At 37.1% G+C, this 16,089-nt stretch overlaps 1 protein-coding gene across 1 annotated transcript in view; it reads left to right on the forward strand.

Moving 5' to 3' along the window:
• The window catches only part of CATSPERB (cation channel sperm associated auxiliary subunit beta), a 185,524-nt gene that overhangs the window by 38,748 nt on the left and 130,687 nt on the right, over positions 1–16,089 (forward strand). Inside the window, 3 exon segments of the mRNA XM_074393468.1 lie at positions 4,756–4,844; positions 7,326–7,466; positions 15,885–15,945. Coding sequence (XP_074249569.1) covers positions 4,756–4,844; positions 7,326–7,466; positions 15,885–15,945 — 291 coding nt within the window.

Raw genomic sequence — 16,089 nt, forward strand, 5'->3', positions numbered from 1 at the left:
ACTTGAACACAAGCACTGTGTTACTGGGACAGTTGATCTAATAACTCACATGGTTGCCAAGTGACTAGCAGGCAGGTAGCATATAGTGTGGATATGCTGAACAGAGTGATAATTTACATCCTCGGTTGGATGGTGGAGGATGATGAGAGTTTTGTTTTGTTTTGTTTTGTTTTGTTTTTTTAGATGGAGTCTCGCTCTGTTTCCAGGCTGGAGTTCAGTGGCATGACCTCGGCTCACTGCATCCTTCACCTTTCAGGTTCAAGCAAGTCTCTGCCTCAGCCTCCCAAGTAGCTGGTATTACAAGTGCCTGCCACCAGGCCCAGCTAATTATTGTATTTTTAGTAGAGATGGGGTTTCACCATCTTGGCCAGGCTGGTCTTGAACTCCTGACCTCGTGATCTGCCCGCCTTGGCCTCCCAAGTGTTGGGATTACAGGCGTGAGCCACCACACCCAGCTGATGGCATGAGATTTTACCACACTACTCAGAACGGTGCACAATGTAAAAACTTATAAATTGCCTATTTCTGAAAGTTTCCACTTCATATTTTGGGACTATGGTTGGCTACAGGTAACTGAAACTATGTAAAGTGAAATCACAGAAACAGGGTGACTGTTGTGGTTGTGTAACCGTGAATAGGACAATGAATGAGTTTCATAAATGGCATATTTTTCTGTACATTAGTCCCACAGTGGATTTTTATTGCAGTCAGAGCAGGCATTCCATTGGTAGTTACACTTGGGTGGTTTCCCTTTGTATCACCATTTTTGTTAAAGAAGTCACATACTGTTAAAAATATAACTTCTCTGGCACATCTTTCCTTTAGAAGCTTGCAAAAAAGTATTTTTTGTGTTTTATTATTATAACAGAATCTAGCAAACTGTAATCTGAGAATTTCACAAAATGATACCAAAGTTCATAAGACAAATCAACTAGTTTCACTGAGACAAGTATTAGAAAAAACTCTTTGGCCAGATGCAATGGCTCACACCTGTAATCTCAGCACTTGGGGAGGCCAAGGCAGGATGATACCTTGAGCCCAGGAGTTGGAGACCAGCCTGGGCAACATGGCAAAAATGTTTCTCTACAAAAAATACAAAATTTAACCACGTGTGATGGTGCTCACCTGCAGTCCCAGCTACTCAGGAGGCTGAAATGGGAGGATTGCTTGAGCCCCAGGAGACAGAAGTTGCAGTGAGCCAAGATCGCTCCACTACACTCCAACCTGGTTGACAGAGCAAGACCGTATATCAAACAAACAAAAAAACACAATTTCTATTTAAACTGGATCTTAAAATATATTAAAATTTGAGGCAGAGAATGAAAGTAGAGAGAACCCCAGGCATTTCAGAGATGATGGATGAGGTTATGTGCAGGGGAGACTGAAAAAATGGGCTTAACTATTGAAAGACTGTCTAGCAGGGTAAACAGAGGATGGCCCTTACAGACAGAAACAACTCGGTTCCAGTTGGACGCACTGTTGTTAGTTATATGACCTTTGAGCTTAATTTTCTCTTCTTTAAAGAGGAGACAGTAACATATATGGCACAAAGTATTGTGGGAATTTCATAAAATGACATCTAAATCCAGCTCAACCCATTTGAGCTTTAATGGCTCAAAGTATGTTATTTAAAGGAGTTAGTTTACTTCTGTTTAGCATCTCACCATTTAAGGAGTTTAATTCATGAGGTAATGCTGGGTCAGTGAAAATTTTTAAACAGAGAAGTGATTTGAACTTCACAATCAAATTATAGCTTTAAAAAATGAGTCTGATAGCATTGTCAAATATGGGCAAAGTGATTGTATAAGTTGAAAGTACTTTGAAAACTGTTTAACATTATAACCTCCAGAAATATTTGAAGCTGTATCTGTGATATTTGTAAAGATATATTTACTTATAGAATTTCAAGAATAGCATTAAAATCATTACCTTATACAAACAGAATGAGTAATATCCAATTAGAAATTAAATTTATTTTTGCCTCCTATTTAAATCCAATCTTTGGCATTGCTATTCCTCTGTTACTGAATGAATATTTGGGCCAGAACCAAGATTTTTTTGGTTACAATTGGGTGATTCACACAGTTGGATCCCTAGAACAATAGACTCTGGGGAACATGAGAGGGGGAGAAATGGAGCAGGGAGGGGCTGAGCAAGTACCTGTTGGGGATGATGCTCACTCCCTGAGAGACAGATTCCTCTGTACTCCAAAACTTAGCATCACTCAATATACTTTTGAACAAACCTGCACATGTTCCCCCTTGAACCTACAATGAAAGTTGAAAACAAAAACAAAACAAAATACACAAATGATGTTTGAACAGGTGAAAAAATAGTTTAATTTCAATAGAAAAATAGCTTGAGGTCATGCACATCAAAATCTTTTAGTGATTTGCTTTGGATGGTGAAATTAGCTCTCATTATATTTTTCTTTTTCCGCTTTTCTTTTTTGAGACAGAGTTTTGCTCTTGTTGGTCAGGCTGGAGTACAGTGGTGTGATCTCGGCTGCAACCTCTGCCTTCCAGGTTCAAGCAATTCTTTTGCCTCAGCCTCCTGAGTAGCTGAGATTATAAGCGCCCACCACCACGCTCAGCAGTTTTGTATTTTTAGTAGAGAAAGGGTTTCGCCACGTTGGCCAGGCTTGTCGTGAACTCCTGACCTCAGGTGATCCACTGCCTTGGCCTCCCAAAGTGCTGGAATTACAGGCATGAGCCACCACGCCCAGCCCCTCGTATTTTTCTAACCTCTCCATATCTTACAAATATTCTACAATAAACATGTTTTACTTTGGAAATTAGAAAAAAAATTTAGTCATATTTATTTAACAAAGTATAAGCATCAAAAACCAGTTCTCTTAAGGATTTGAAATTTTAAAACAGTTTTGCATTATTATTGTCATAATTAAAATATCTAAGCCCATGTATGAGTCAAATTTAACTCTTGTTTTATAATTGAAGCCTCTTCCCTATTTCCTGCCCGGGCCTGTGCTGGTGGGAAACCTATAGTTGAGGAAGAAAGACTAAGATCAACTTTTCCTTCTCTCCACCTAGTATTTAGATTCCTTTTCATTATCTCACTAACTTTAGGTTTTGACCCTTCCCCCTCCAGTGTTGTAGAAAGGGAGGGAGAAGTGGGGTGATGGGGGATAGCACAGCTCTGCCCTAACTGGTTCTGAGGGAACTATTCGACATCTGCACTTCCAAGTTTCAACAGATGTGTAAAGCTGACCCTTGATCTCTGGGCACTTAAATGAGTCCTTCATAGTCCCTTCCCTTCCATCACTTCACTGGGAATCTCTTATCTACAGTTCTTCTAACAAAGGCAAAAACTTCTTTATTCCCACTGATCACTAATTCCTTTGTCAACTTGTACAACTCTGTCTTCAAATTCTTTCTGCTGAGAGCCAGTTGCCACTTAGAGAGACCTTGGGGGACTGAAATCTAGATGACTCTAAGCTAGTTCTTTTTCACCAGTGACCTACATCTGAGCCACAGGAAGCATTCATGCATCTTTGGCCTCAGTAAATTTTGGTTGTGTAGGACTCTTAATGAAATGGGAGAGTTCCCTGGCCCCTCTTACAGGACTCTGGCCCCGTGGCAGTATCCACAGGTGGAAGCCTGTGACTCCTGAAGCCCAAGTGGGAGTGTGTTAACAGTGTGCCCGCTTAGCCTTGCTGAACGTGGATGGCTTAAGTGTTAACCAGCTCAGTGCCCTCTTGGTACCCAGGTTCTTGCTTGGTACCCAGCATCCAGGAAGAATCAGTTTGCACACAAACTTGAAGGATGAATGCAGGGGTTTTATTGAGTGGTGGAGGTGACTCTCAGCAGGATAGATGGTGAGCTAGAAGAGGGATGGAGTGGAAAGATGATCTGCCTCTGGAGTTTGATCTCTCCGACCATCTCCAACTGAACTCTTGGTATTTGGATGTTCCTTCTCTTCTCTCTGCCATTCATCCGCTCTTCTGTTTATCTTCTTGCTTGTCTACTTGTCTGCTTCTGGAGCCTGGGATCTGGGGTTTATATGGGTACAGGATAGGGGGTGTGGTGGGCCAAAAGCAACTTTTAGGCATGAAAACAGAAATGCCTGTTTTCATTAGGGCTGTGGGCTTCCAGGGTTAAGGATAGGGCCTTTGCCCCTTCTGCCCAATATTTCTGTCTCCTGTCTGTATCATTAATATAGCTATCTCTTTCTCAACAAACCATATCCTGTTCTATCCACCAAATCACCTCTTGCCTTCTAGATTTTCTAAGCAGGAGTCTGAGTCTGTGCCCCAAACTGCAGGGATACATGTTACTTTTTTTGTTTTGCCCATCAGACCCTCTTGCCTCAGACGCAAGGTAAGTAAGTAGAAGGGGTCCTCCTCCCAACATCTTCATTCAGTACCTCTCTGCCAAAACACAAACTCTCTGCAGTTGCCAATTCTGGATCCTTTTATACTCTCAAGGTGAGGAGTTGAAGTGTCAAGAGCCGGTTTTTGTCTGCCTCTAAAACTTTTGTGTCATGGTCTAGCATGAGTAATATTAGTGCTTGAGCCAAACCTTCCCATTTTATACATGCCTGATAGTGTAGGTTCAAAAAGAAAAACAAGGTGGAAAATTTGAATTTTGCCTAAAGTGAATTTAAAATGTACAATTATAATTCTTATTCTTTAAAAATATTTTGTCAGTTTTAAAAACATGATACTTTTCATGGACAGTCTTCTATCACTGATCTAATATATATATATATGTATATATTTTTATTATTATTATTTAGGTGATACAGAGAAACGCTTTGCATGTACTGGCAAAGGGTTCCCTCAAAAGAATGGAATAATCAAGTTGTATCTTTTCTCAGAAAGCCTGGTAAGGTCCACTAATAGCATGTGTTGTAACCCTTCAGGTTTCTTTAAGTCCATGTGTAAAACCAATAGCACTGTATTCTTTCCAGATACCTTCTACTATGTTCAGACTTGGGGAGGAAAAATTCTATATAGATAATAATCTTTTCTCTCTTTTTTAGTGTTATGTCCACTTGGAGCAGGTAAAATACTTCACTTAGCCATTGAGCACCCTGGGTGTTTTTGCTTTGATTCTTTTTTAAAATGATGCCTCCTTCTCTCCCATTTTAAAGATTGGCACCTTTTTAATAGAGTTCCTTTGTCCTTTTGAAATTTGACAAATGGAACCAGTTAGAAAAGGAAAGTTACCTCACATGACCTTGAGAAACAGTCTTGCCTTGTATAACAAGTACCACATTGAAGTTGTCATTTTGGTTAAGGAATGATCCTTTGATTCAAATAATGGGAGACTTTTTAAAAAACACGCACAACACAGTGAAATAAGGCAAACTATCAAGATCATGCAGCAAATACGAACAAAAATATATGTTAATAAAAAATACACAGATTGTCTAAGAATCTATGATAATCAAAACAAAGAAAAAATTTCCATGAGAACAAATACATTTATTCCTAAGCCTGCTTTAACTTAGGTCACAATTCCCTCTTGATATCCATTTTTTTTTTTTTTTTTTTTTTGAGACGGAGTTTCGCTCTTGTTACCCAGGCTGGAGTGCAATGGCGCAATCTCGGCTCACTGCAACCTCCGCCTCCTGGGTTCAGGCAATTCTCCTGCCTCAGCCTCCTGAGTAGCTGGGATTACAGGCACGTGCCACCATGCCCAGCTAATTTTTTGTATTTTTAGTAGAGACGGGGTTTCACCATGTTGACCGGGATGGTCTCGATCTCTTGACCTCGTGATTCACCCGCCTCAGCCTCCCAAAGTGCTGGGATGATATCCTTAAATATATATTTAAGTTTTATATTTACAGCTAATGAGAGGTATATGCTCTTTGAGCCAAAAATGCATTTCTGATTTGTTGTTATATGTTATGAAAAAAGAATGGACTTTGAAGGAAGACAGACTTACAGAGCTGGGGTCCAGTCTTGGTTCTGCCATTTATGTTTTGTGTGTCCTGAGGCAGGTTACCTAAACTCTCTGACCTTCAGTTCTTCTTCTAAAAAGGAAATTAACCTACTTTTCAGATAGTTATGATATATTAGTTCTAGTAGCAGTAGTGTTAGAAATGATAACTAACATTTATAAAGTGTTTCTGTGCATCAGGCATTTCAAAAAAATGTTTTATGTTTATTATGACATTTAGTCTACACATTTAATCTTCTATGAGGAAAGTACTATTTTTCTTTTCTCTGATAACCCTGTTAAAAGTTGTACTGCCTTCCTACACTGCTGTACTCTCAACCTCACTTCTCTGCTTCATTCTTTTTTTTGTTTTTTTGTTTGTTTGTTTGTTTGTTTGTTTTGAGATGGAGTCTGGCTCTGTCGCCCAGGCTGGAGTGCACTGGCACAACCTCAGCTCACTCTCTGCTTCCCGGGTTCAAGTGATTCTCCTGCCTCAGCCTCCTGAGTAGCTGGATTACAGGCTCGTGCCACTACACCCAGCTAATTTTTGTACGTTTAGTAAAGACAAGGTTTCACCATGTTGGTCAGGCTGGTCTTGAACTCCTGACCTCATGATGCACCTGCCTCGGCCTCCCAAAGTGCTGGGATTACAGGCACCTGGCCTTCTGCTTCATTCTTATAATGTATTCTATATTTATTTTATCTTTTCTATCTTTTCCTTCATTCTCTACCAATCCATCCACCAATCTATCCTTCCAGTTTGTCTCCCTGCCAATCTCCATTAGAATGTTAATTCCACAGGGGCAGAGGGTTTTGTCTGTTTTATTCACATCTGTATTCCTAGCACCTGTAGCACTGCCCTGTTCATAGTAAGAGCTCAGTAGATATTTCTGGAATGAATGTATTTCCCCATTTTTTAGGTTAGGGAAACTAAAACTCAGATAGGGAACTTGCCCAATGTGATCTTAAGTACTAGGAGAACTAATAGAAATAAAGTTCTTGGAATCTGTCTCATGTTAGTTTTCAGTAAAATCCACCATTTCTGATTGCTGCACTTTTATATACCTTCTCAAAACTAAGAAATACTCAGTAAAGATGCACTAAAATGAGCTTTGCTTTATACATTTGCTTCTTTTTTATTTAGACACAAAATAACAATTTTAATAAAACTGGAATTTCTGTTTGCGACAACATACTGTTTGATTCTATGTTTACTACATGTAATAATTACCATTTCAATGATAGAAAAGATTATTATAAAGATGAAACCTTTAGATTACTGAGTTCTGACAAAGTATAATTTTATATAGATTTTTTTTCCTAACTGGAGACTGGAATTACTCACTACTTTTAGATTAATGTAACTTGTGTCTCAGCATCAAGTGGTTATTAGTTGTTTTTTTCTCTCTCTCTTTCCTAAAGCAAATCCAGTGTTTCTTCCGAACTGAAAGTGAACTTGCTTCAAAGGGATTGCTAAGTGTTTTTACATCAGGAGGACTTGCTCCCAGCTTGGAAATCATAAATAGTACATATTATGGCATCTTCCACTTTAATTTAACGTTGGTAATTACATTTTATCTTTTTCTGGGATGTGTTATTAACAAGAAGCACACTCTTCCTTATAGGATGTGTATTTTAAAAAAATAGGCAGCTCAGTAATATTACATCTATGTATGTTTTAAGCCCAATAGTAGTGTTACACTTTTTGCTTTAAACAGTCATATATTTTTAAATGAATTAAAAGAAGAAGAAATACTTATTTGTTCCATTTGCCTACATATTTATTATTTATACTGTTCTTCATTCTTTCCTGTAGATATAAGTTGCCATCTGATGTCAACTTCTTTTAGCATTTCTTACAGTACACCACTGCTGGCAAATAATTCTCTGATTCTTTTCCTCTTAAAAATGTCTTTATTTCACTTCTTTTTTTTTGGCAACAACTTTATTAAGATATAATTCCATACAATTCACTCATTTAAAGTGTGCAGTTAAATGGTTTTTAGTATATTCATAGAGTTGTGCAACCATCACCACTAATTCCAGAATACTTTAGTCACTCGAAAAGTGATTAAAGTGGCAGTCTATAACCATTAGCAGCCACTCCCGATCCCCCCCTTCACTCCCCAGCCCTGAACAACCACTGATCTTTCTGTTTCTATAGATTTTCTAATTCTGACTATTTTATGTAAATGAAACATATACGTAATGTTCATGGCTAGCTTCTTTCAATTAGCATATGTTTCAGTTAACGTAATATGGTCAAATAATATTCCATTGTGTAACTGCCACATTTTGTTAATCCATTTATCAGTTGATGAACATTTGGGCTGTTCCCACTTTTTGGCTATTATGAATAATGCTACTGTGAACATTTGTGTGAAAATTTGTGTGTGGAAATATGTTTTCATTTTTCAGCTACATGGCCACGAATAGAATAACTGGATCATATGATAACTCCACTTTTGACCTTTTGAGGAAATGCCAGACTATTTTCTAAAGTGGTAGTACTATTTACATTCCCACTAGCAGCTGGTTAGAATTCCAATTTCTTTTCCTTCCTTCCTTCCTTCCTTCCTTCCTTCCTTCCTTCCTTCTTTTTTTTCTTTCTTCTTTTGTTTATAGACAGGGTCTTGCTGTGTTGCCCAGGCTGGATTCAAACTCCTGCGCTAAAGTGATCCTTCTGCCTCAGCCACTGTGTAGCTGGGACTACAAGTGCACACCACCACACCTGGGTTAGGGTTCCAGTTTCTTTACATTCACCAATGCTTGTTTTTGTCTTTTTAAAAAATAACCATCCTAGTAGGTATAAAGTGCTATCTCATTATAATTTTGATTTTAATTTCCATAATGACTAATGATATTGAGTATCATGTCATGTGCTTATTAGTCCCTTGAATGTGTTCTTTGGGGAAATATCTATTCAAATTATTTGCCCACTTTTAGGTGGGATATTTGTCTTTTGTAAAAGTTCTGCATAGATTCTAGATACAAGTCTCTTATCAGACATGATTTGCAAATATTTTCTCCCATTCTATACATTGTCTTTTCACTTTCTTGATAGTGTCCTTTGATACACAAAAGTTTTTCTTAATGAAGTCTGCTGTGCCTATTTTTTTCTCTTGTTGCTTGTGCTTTTGGTGTCATATGTAGAAAACCATTGCCTGGCTCAAAGTTATGAAATTTTACCCCATATGTTTTCTTCTAGGAGGTTGATAATTTACCTTTTACATTTAGATCTTGGATTCATTTTGAGTTCATTTTTGTATTTGATACGAGAAAGGGGTCCTTACTCATTCTTTTGCCTGCGAATATCCAGCCATCTTAGCATGATTTGTAGAAAAGACTATTCTTCTTCTTCTATCGAATTGCTTTGGCATTTTTGTTGAAAATAAGTTGATCATAAATGGGACAGTTTATTTTTGGATTCTAGATTTTATTGCACTGATCCATTTCTATCTTCATGCTAGTGTCATATTGTCTTGATAGTGTTGCTTTGTACTACATTTTGAAATCAGGAAGCATGAATCTTCTAACTTTGTTCTTCTTTTGCAAGATTATTTTTGCTAGTCTTTATTACCATATGAATTTTGGGATAAGCCTGCCAATTTCTACAAAGTAGCCATTTGGGATTCTGATAAGGACTGTAGTGAATCTGTAGATACATGTGGATAGTATTGCCGTTTTACTAAAATTAAGTCTTCCAATCTATAAACATGGATGTCCCTCCATTTATTTAGATCTTTAATTTCTTTCAACAATGTTTTATGTTTTCAGAGTATATGTTTTATATTTCTTTTGTTAAATTTATTTCTAATATTTTATTCTTTTTATTATACTTTAAGTTCTGGGGTACATGTGCAGAATGTGCAGATTTGTTACATAGGTATACACGTGCCATAGTGACTTGCTGTATCCATCACCCCATCATCTACATTAGGTATTTCTCCTAATACTATCTCTCCCCTAGCCCCCACCCCTCAACAGACCCTGGTATGTGTTGTTCCCCTGTTTGTATCCATGTGTTCTCATTGTTCAGCTCCCACTTATGAGTGAGAACATGCAGTGTTTGGTTTTCTGTTCTTATGTCAGTTTGCTGAAATGATGGTTTCCAGCTTCATCCATGTCCCTGCAAAGGACATGGACTTATCCTTTTTTATGGCTGCATAGTATTCCATAGTATATATGTGCCACATTTTCTTTACCCATTCTATCATTGATAGGCATTTGGGTTGGTTCCAAGTCTTTGCTATTGTCAACAGTGCCGCAATAAACATATGTGTGCATGTGTCTTTATAACAGAAAAATTTATACTCTTTTGGGTATATACCAGTAAGGGGATTGGTGGGTAAAATGGTATTTCTAGTTCTAGATCCTTGAGGAATTACCGTACTGTCTTCCACAATGGTTGAACTAATTTACACTCCCACCAACAGTGTAAAAGTGTTCCTGTTTCTCCACATCCTCTCCAGCATCTGTTGTCTCCTGACTTTTTAATGATCACCATTCTAACTGAGATGGTATGAGATGGTATCTCATGGTTGTTTTGATTTGCATTTCTCTAATGACCAGTGATATGAGCTTTTTTTCATATGTTTGTTGGCTGCATAAATGTCTTCTTTTGAGAAGTGTCTGTTTATATCCTTTGCCCACTTTTTGATGGGGTTGTGTTTTTTTTCTTGTAAATTTGTTTAAGTTCTTTGTAGATTCTGAACATTAGCCCTTTGTCAGATGGATAGATTGCAAAAATTTTTCTCTTATTCTGTAGGTTGTCTATTCACTCTGATAATAGTTTCTTTTGCTGTGCAGAAATTCTTTAGTTAATTAGATCCCATTTGTCTATTTTGACTTTTGTTGCTATTGCTTTTGGTGTTTTAGTCATGAAGTCTTTGCTCGTGCCTATGTCCTGAATTGTATTGCTTGGTTTTCTTCTAGGCTTTTATGGTTTTATGTCTTACTTTGGGGTCTTTAATCCACTTGAATTAATTTTTATATAAGGTGTATGGAAGGAATCCAGTTTCGACTTTCTCCATATGGCTAGCCAGTTTTCCCAGCACCATTTATTAAATAGGGAATCCTTTTCCCATTGCTTGTTTTTGTCAAGTTTGTCAAAGATCAGATGGTTATAGATGTGTGGTGGTGTTTCTGAGGCCTCTGTTCTGTTCCATTGGTCTAAATATCTGTTTTGATACCAGTACTTTGCTGTTTTGATTATGGTAGCCTTGTAGTATAGTTTGAAGTCAGGTAGCGTGATGCCTCCAGCTTTGTTCTTTTTGCTTAGGATTGTCTTGGCTATGTGGGTTCTTTCTTGGTTCCATATGAAATTTAAAGTAGTTTTTTCTCGTTCTGTGAAGAAAGTCAATGGTAGCTTGATGGGAATAGCATTGAATCTATAAATTACTTTGGGCAGTATGGTCATTTTCACGATACTGATTCTTCCTAACCATGAACATGGAATTCTTTTCCATTTATTTGTTTCCTCTCTTATTTCCTTGAGCAGTGGTTTGTAGTTCTCCTTGAAGGGGTCCTTGTAAGCTGTATTCATAGGTATTTTATTCTCTTTGTAGCAATTGTGAATGGGAGTTCACTCATGATTTGGCTCTCTGTTTGTCTGTTATTTGTATATAGGAATACTTGGTGACTTTTGCACATTGATTTTGTGTCCTCAGACTTTGCTGAAGTTGTTTATCAGCTTAAGGAGATTTGGGGCTGAGGTGATGGGGTCTTCTGAATACACAATCATGTCATCTGCCAATAGAGACAATTTGACTTCCTCCTTTCCTAATTGAATACACTTTATTTCTTTCTCTTGCCTGATTGCCCTGGCCAGAACTTCCAATACTATGTTGAATAGGAGTGATGAGAGAGGGCATCCTTGTCTTGTGCTGGTTTTCAAAGGGAATGCTTCCAGTTTTTGCCCCATTCAGTATGATATTGGCTGTGGGTTTGTCATAGATAGCTCTTTTGAGATACATTCCATCAGCACCTAGTTTATAGAGAGTTTTTAGCATGAAGGACTGTTGAATTTTGTCAAAGGCCTTCTCTCCCTCTATTGAGATAATCATGTGGTTTTTGTCTTTTGTTCTGTTTTTGTGATGGATTACATTTATTGATTTGTGTATGTTGAACCAGCCTTGCATCCCAAGGATAAAGCCAACTTGATCATAGTTGATAAATGTTTTGATGTGCTGTTGGATTTGGTTTGCCAGTATTTTATTGAGGATTTCTGCATTGATGTTCATCAGGGATATTAGCCTGAAATGTTCTTTTTTTGTTGTGTCTCTGCCAGGTTTTGGTATGAGGATGATCTTGGCCTCATAAAATGAATTAGGGAGGATTCCCTCTTTTTCTGTTGTTTGGAAAGGTTTCAGATGGAATGGTACCAGCTCCTCTTGGTACCCCTGTTAGAATTCAGCTGTGAAACCATCTGGTCCACGACATTTTTTTGGTTGGTAGGCTATTAATTGCTGCCTCAATTCCAGGACTTGTTATTGGTCTATTCTGGGATTCAAATTCTTCCTGGTTTAGTCTTGGGAGCGAGTAAGTGTCCAAGAATGTATCAATTTCTTCTGGATTTTCTAGTTTATTGGCGTAGAGGTATTTATAGTATTCTCCGATGGTAGTTTGTATTTCTGTGGGATCGGTGGTGATATCCCCTTTATCATTTTTTATTGCATTTATTTGATTCTTCTCTCTTTTCTTCTTTATTAGTCTGGCTAATGGTCTATCTATTTTGTTGATCTTTTCAAAAAAACAGGTCCTGGATTCATTAATTTTTTTGAAAAGTTTTTCATGTCTCTGTCTCTTCAGTTCTGTTCTGATCTTGGTTATTTCTTGTCTTCTGCTAGCTTTTGATTTTGTTTGCTTTTGCTTCCCAAGTTCTTTTAATTGTGCTGTTAAGGTTTCGATTGTAGATCTTTCCTGCTTTCTCTTGTGGGCATTTAGTGCTAAAATTTCCCTCTATGCACTGCTTTAAATGTGTCTCAGAGATTCTAGTACGTTGTGTCTTCATTCTCATTGGTTTCAAAGAACATCTTTATTTCTACCTTCACTTTGTTATTTATCCTAGTCATTCAGGAGCAGGTTGTTCAGTTTCCAGGTAGGTATATAATTTTGAGTGAGTTTCTTAATTCTGAGTTCTAATTTGATTGCACTGTGGTTTGAGAAACTGTTATGATTTCCATTCTTTTGCATTTGCTGAGGAGTGTTTTACTTCCAATTATGTTGTAAATTTTAGAATAAATGTGATGTGGTGCTGAGAAGAATATATATTCTGTTGATTTGGGGTGGAGAGTTCTGTAGATGTTTATTAGGCCCAATTGGTCCAGAGCTGAGTTCAAGTCCTGGATATCCTTGTTAATTTTCTGTCTCATAGATCTGTCTAATATTGAGAGTGGGGTGTTAAAGTCTCCCACTATTACTGTGTGGAGTCTCTGTAGGTCTCTAAGAACTTGCTTTATGAATCTAGGTGCTCTTGTATTGGGTGCATATATATTTAGGATGTTAGCTCTTCTTGTTACATTGATCCCTTTACTGTCATGTAATGCCCTTCTTTGTCTCTTTTGATCTTTGTTGGTTTAAAGTCTGTTTTATTAGAAACTAAGATTGCAACCCCTCCTTTTTTTTTTTTTTTTTTTTTTTTTGCTTTCCATTTGCTTGGTAAATATTCCTCCATCCCTTTATTTTGAGCCTATTTGTGTCTTTGCACTTGAGATGGGTCTCCTGAATACAGCACACCATTGGGTCTTGACTCTTTATCCAATTTGCCTGTCTGTGTCTTTTAATTGGGGCATTTAGCCCATTTACATTTAAGGTTAATATCATTATGTGTGAATTTGATCCTGCCGTTATGATGCTAGATGGTTATTTTGCCTGTTAGTTGATGTAGTTTCTTCCTAGTGTTGATGGCCTTTATAATTTAGTATGCTTTTGCAGTGGCTGGTACCAGTTGTTCTTTTCCATGTTTAGTGCTTCCTTCAGGAACTCTTGTAAGGTAGACCTGGTGGTGACAAACTCTCTCAGTATTTGCTTGTCCATAAAGGATTTTATTTTTCCTTTGCTTTTGAAGCTTAGTTTGGCTGGATATGAAATTTTAGTCTGAAAATTCTTTTCTTTAAGAGTATTGAATATTGGCACCCACTCTTCTGGCTTGTAGGGTTTCTGCCAAGAGATCTGCTGTTAGTCTGGTAGGTTTCCCTTTGTGGGTAACCCAAGCTTTCTCTCTGGCTGCCCTTAGCATTTTTCCTTCTTTTCAACCATGGTGAATCTGATGATTACGTGTATTGGGGCTCCTCTTCTCAAGGAGTATCTTTGTGGTGTTCTCTGTATTACCTGAAGTTGAATGTTGGCCTGCCTTGCTAGGTGGGGGAATTTTTCCTGGATGATATCCTGAAGAGTGTTTTACAACTTGCTTTCATTCTCCCCATTGTATCAGGTACACCAAGCAAACTTAGATTAGGTCTTTTCACATAATCCTGTATTTCTTGGATGTTTTGTTCATTTTTTTTTCACTCTTTTTTCTCTAATCTTGTCTTCTCACTTTATTTCATTGAGTTGATCTTCAGTCTCTGATATCCTTTCTTCCACTTGATCAGTTCAGTTATTGAAACTTGTGTATGCTTCACATAGTTCTCATGTGTTTTTCAGCTCCATCAGGTCTTTTATGTTCTTCTCTGAACTGGTTACTCTAGTTAGCAATTCATCTAACCTTTTTTAAGGTTCTTAGCTTCCTTACATTGGGCTAGAACATGCTCCTTTAGCTCAGAGGAGTTTGTTATTACCTACCTTCTGAAGCCTGCTTCTGTCAGTTCATCAAACTCATTCTTCATCTAGTTTTATTCCCTTGCTGGTCAGGAGTTGTGATCCCTTAGAGGAGAAGAGGCATTCTGTTTTTTGGAATTTTCATCCTTTTTGTGCTGATTTCTCCCCATCTTTGTGGATTTATCTACCTTCGGTCTCTGAAATCAATTATTTTATTCTTTTTTATGTTGTTGTAAACGTAATTTCTTTCTTAATCTCATTTTCAGATTGTTCACTGCAACTACATAGAAATATGATAGTTGATTTTTATATGTTGATCTAGTATTCTGCAGCCTTGCTAAACTTGTTTGTAAGTTCTAATAGGTTTTCAGTGGTCAATTGAAATTTTGAAGCATAGTTTTGTGAAATATAAAATTTCTGGTTGACTTCACTTTCAACATTTTGAACATTTTATTTTAATGTCATCTGACATGTTTGCTTCTGAATGAGAAGTCAGCTGTTAATTTTATGATTGTCTCTTGTATGTACTATGTCATTTTTCTCTGGATTTAAGATTTTCTCTTTGAATTTACTCAAGTAAGGTTCCCAGGACTTCTTGAATTGTAAGTTTATCAAATTTGAAATGTTTCCAGCCATTATTTCTTCAAAAAAAGAATTGTACTACAGGTGTCTAAGATCTTACCTGTAGTTTTGGCAGCTAAAATTGCTACTTAATTCTTTTAGCTTGCACTGCTAATTTTTACAAACTGGTCTTCTGGGGGTGTCCTTTGCACCTTTATTGCCCAATAATTTGGTCAGAGTTTATATTTAAATCTCAGAGATTACCATTCTTGAAGTTTCCTTATTCCTGGGATTTTCTTCTTAATATACCAAATGCTCTCTCAACATCAAGCTTTGTGTCTGACATGTCAAGCCAGTAAATACTTCAACTTTGTTCTGCCTAAGCTTAGCTGTATAGTATTCCACTATGTGGCTTTATTATCATTGTCTTCAATCTTCAGCCATTACAATAATGAAAAATTATCCTTGAACACATTCTATCTCACTCATATGTGAGCATAAGGTAGGAAAAATTCCCAACGGTGAAATTTCTAGGTAAAAAGTATATGCATTGGGTGTTTTTGTTTAATTTTCTTTTAAAAAGATAGCATAGAATGTAATGTAATAAGTATTATTATTAATGTTGTAAAACATTGCTTTCTGATGTCTTCTTTATTTAAGTTCAGTGATCGGATTTCCTGGTTGATTGATATTCCTAGAGAAAACATCACACATAACACAAGTAAGAGTGATCTGAATTAATTCTTTTACCCCTGGGTCTGGACTTATTAAATAAAAATAACAAAAAGAATTTATTATATTAAAAATGATTTGTTATCTCATGTAAATGTCCCATGTGATATTTCAGACATACTTACTAAAAATT

The sequence above is a fragment of the Saimiri boliviensis genome, chromosome 2 (assembly GCF_048565385.1).
Source record: "Saimiri boliviensis isolate mSaiBol1 chromosome 2, mSaiBol1.pri, whole genome shotgun sequence".
Taxonomy (NCBI): domain Eukaryota; kingdom Metazoa; phylum Chordata; class Mammalia; order Primates; family Cebidae; genus Saimiri; species Saimiri boliviensis.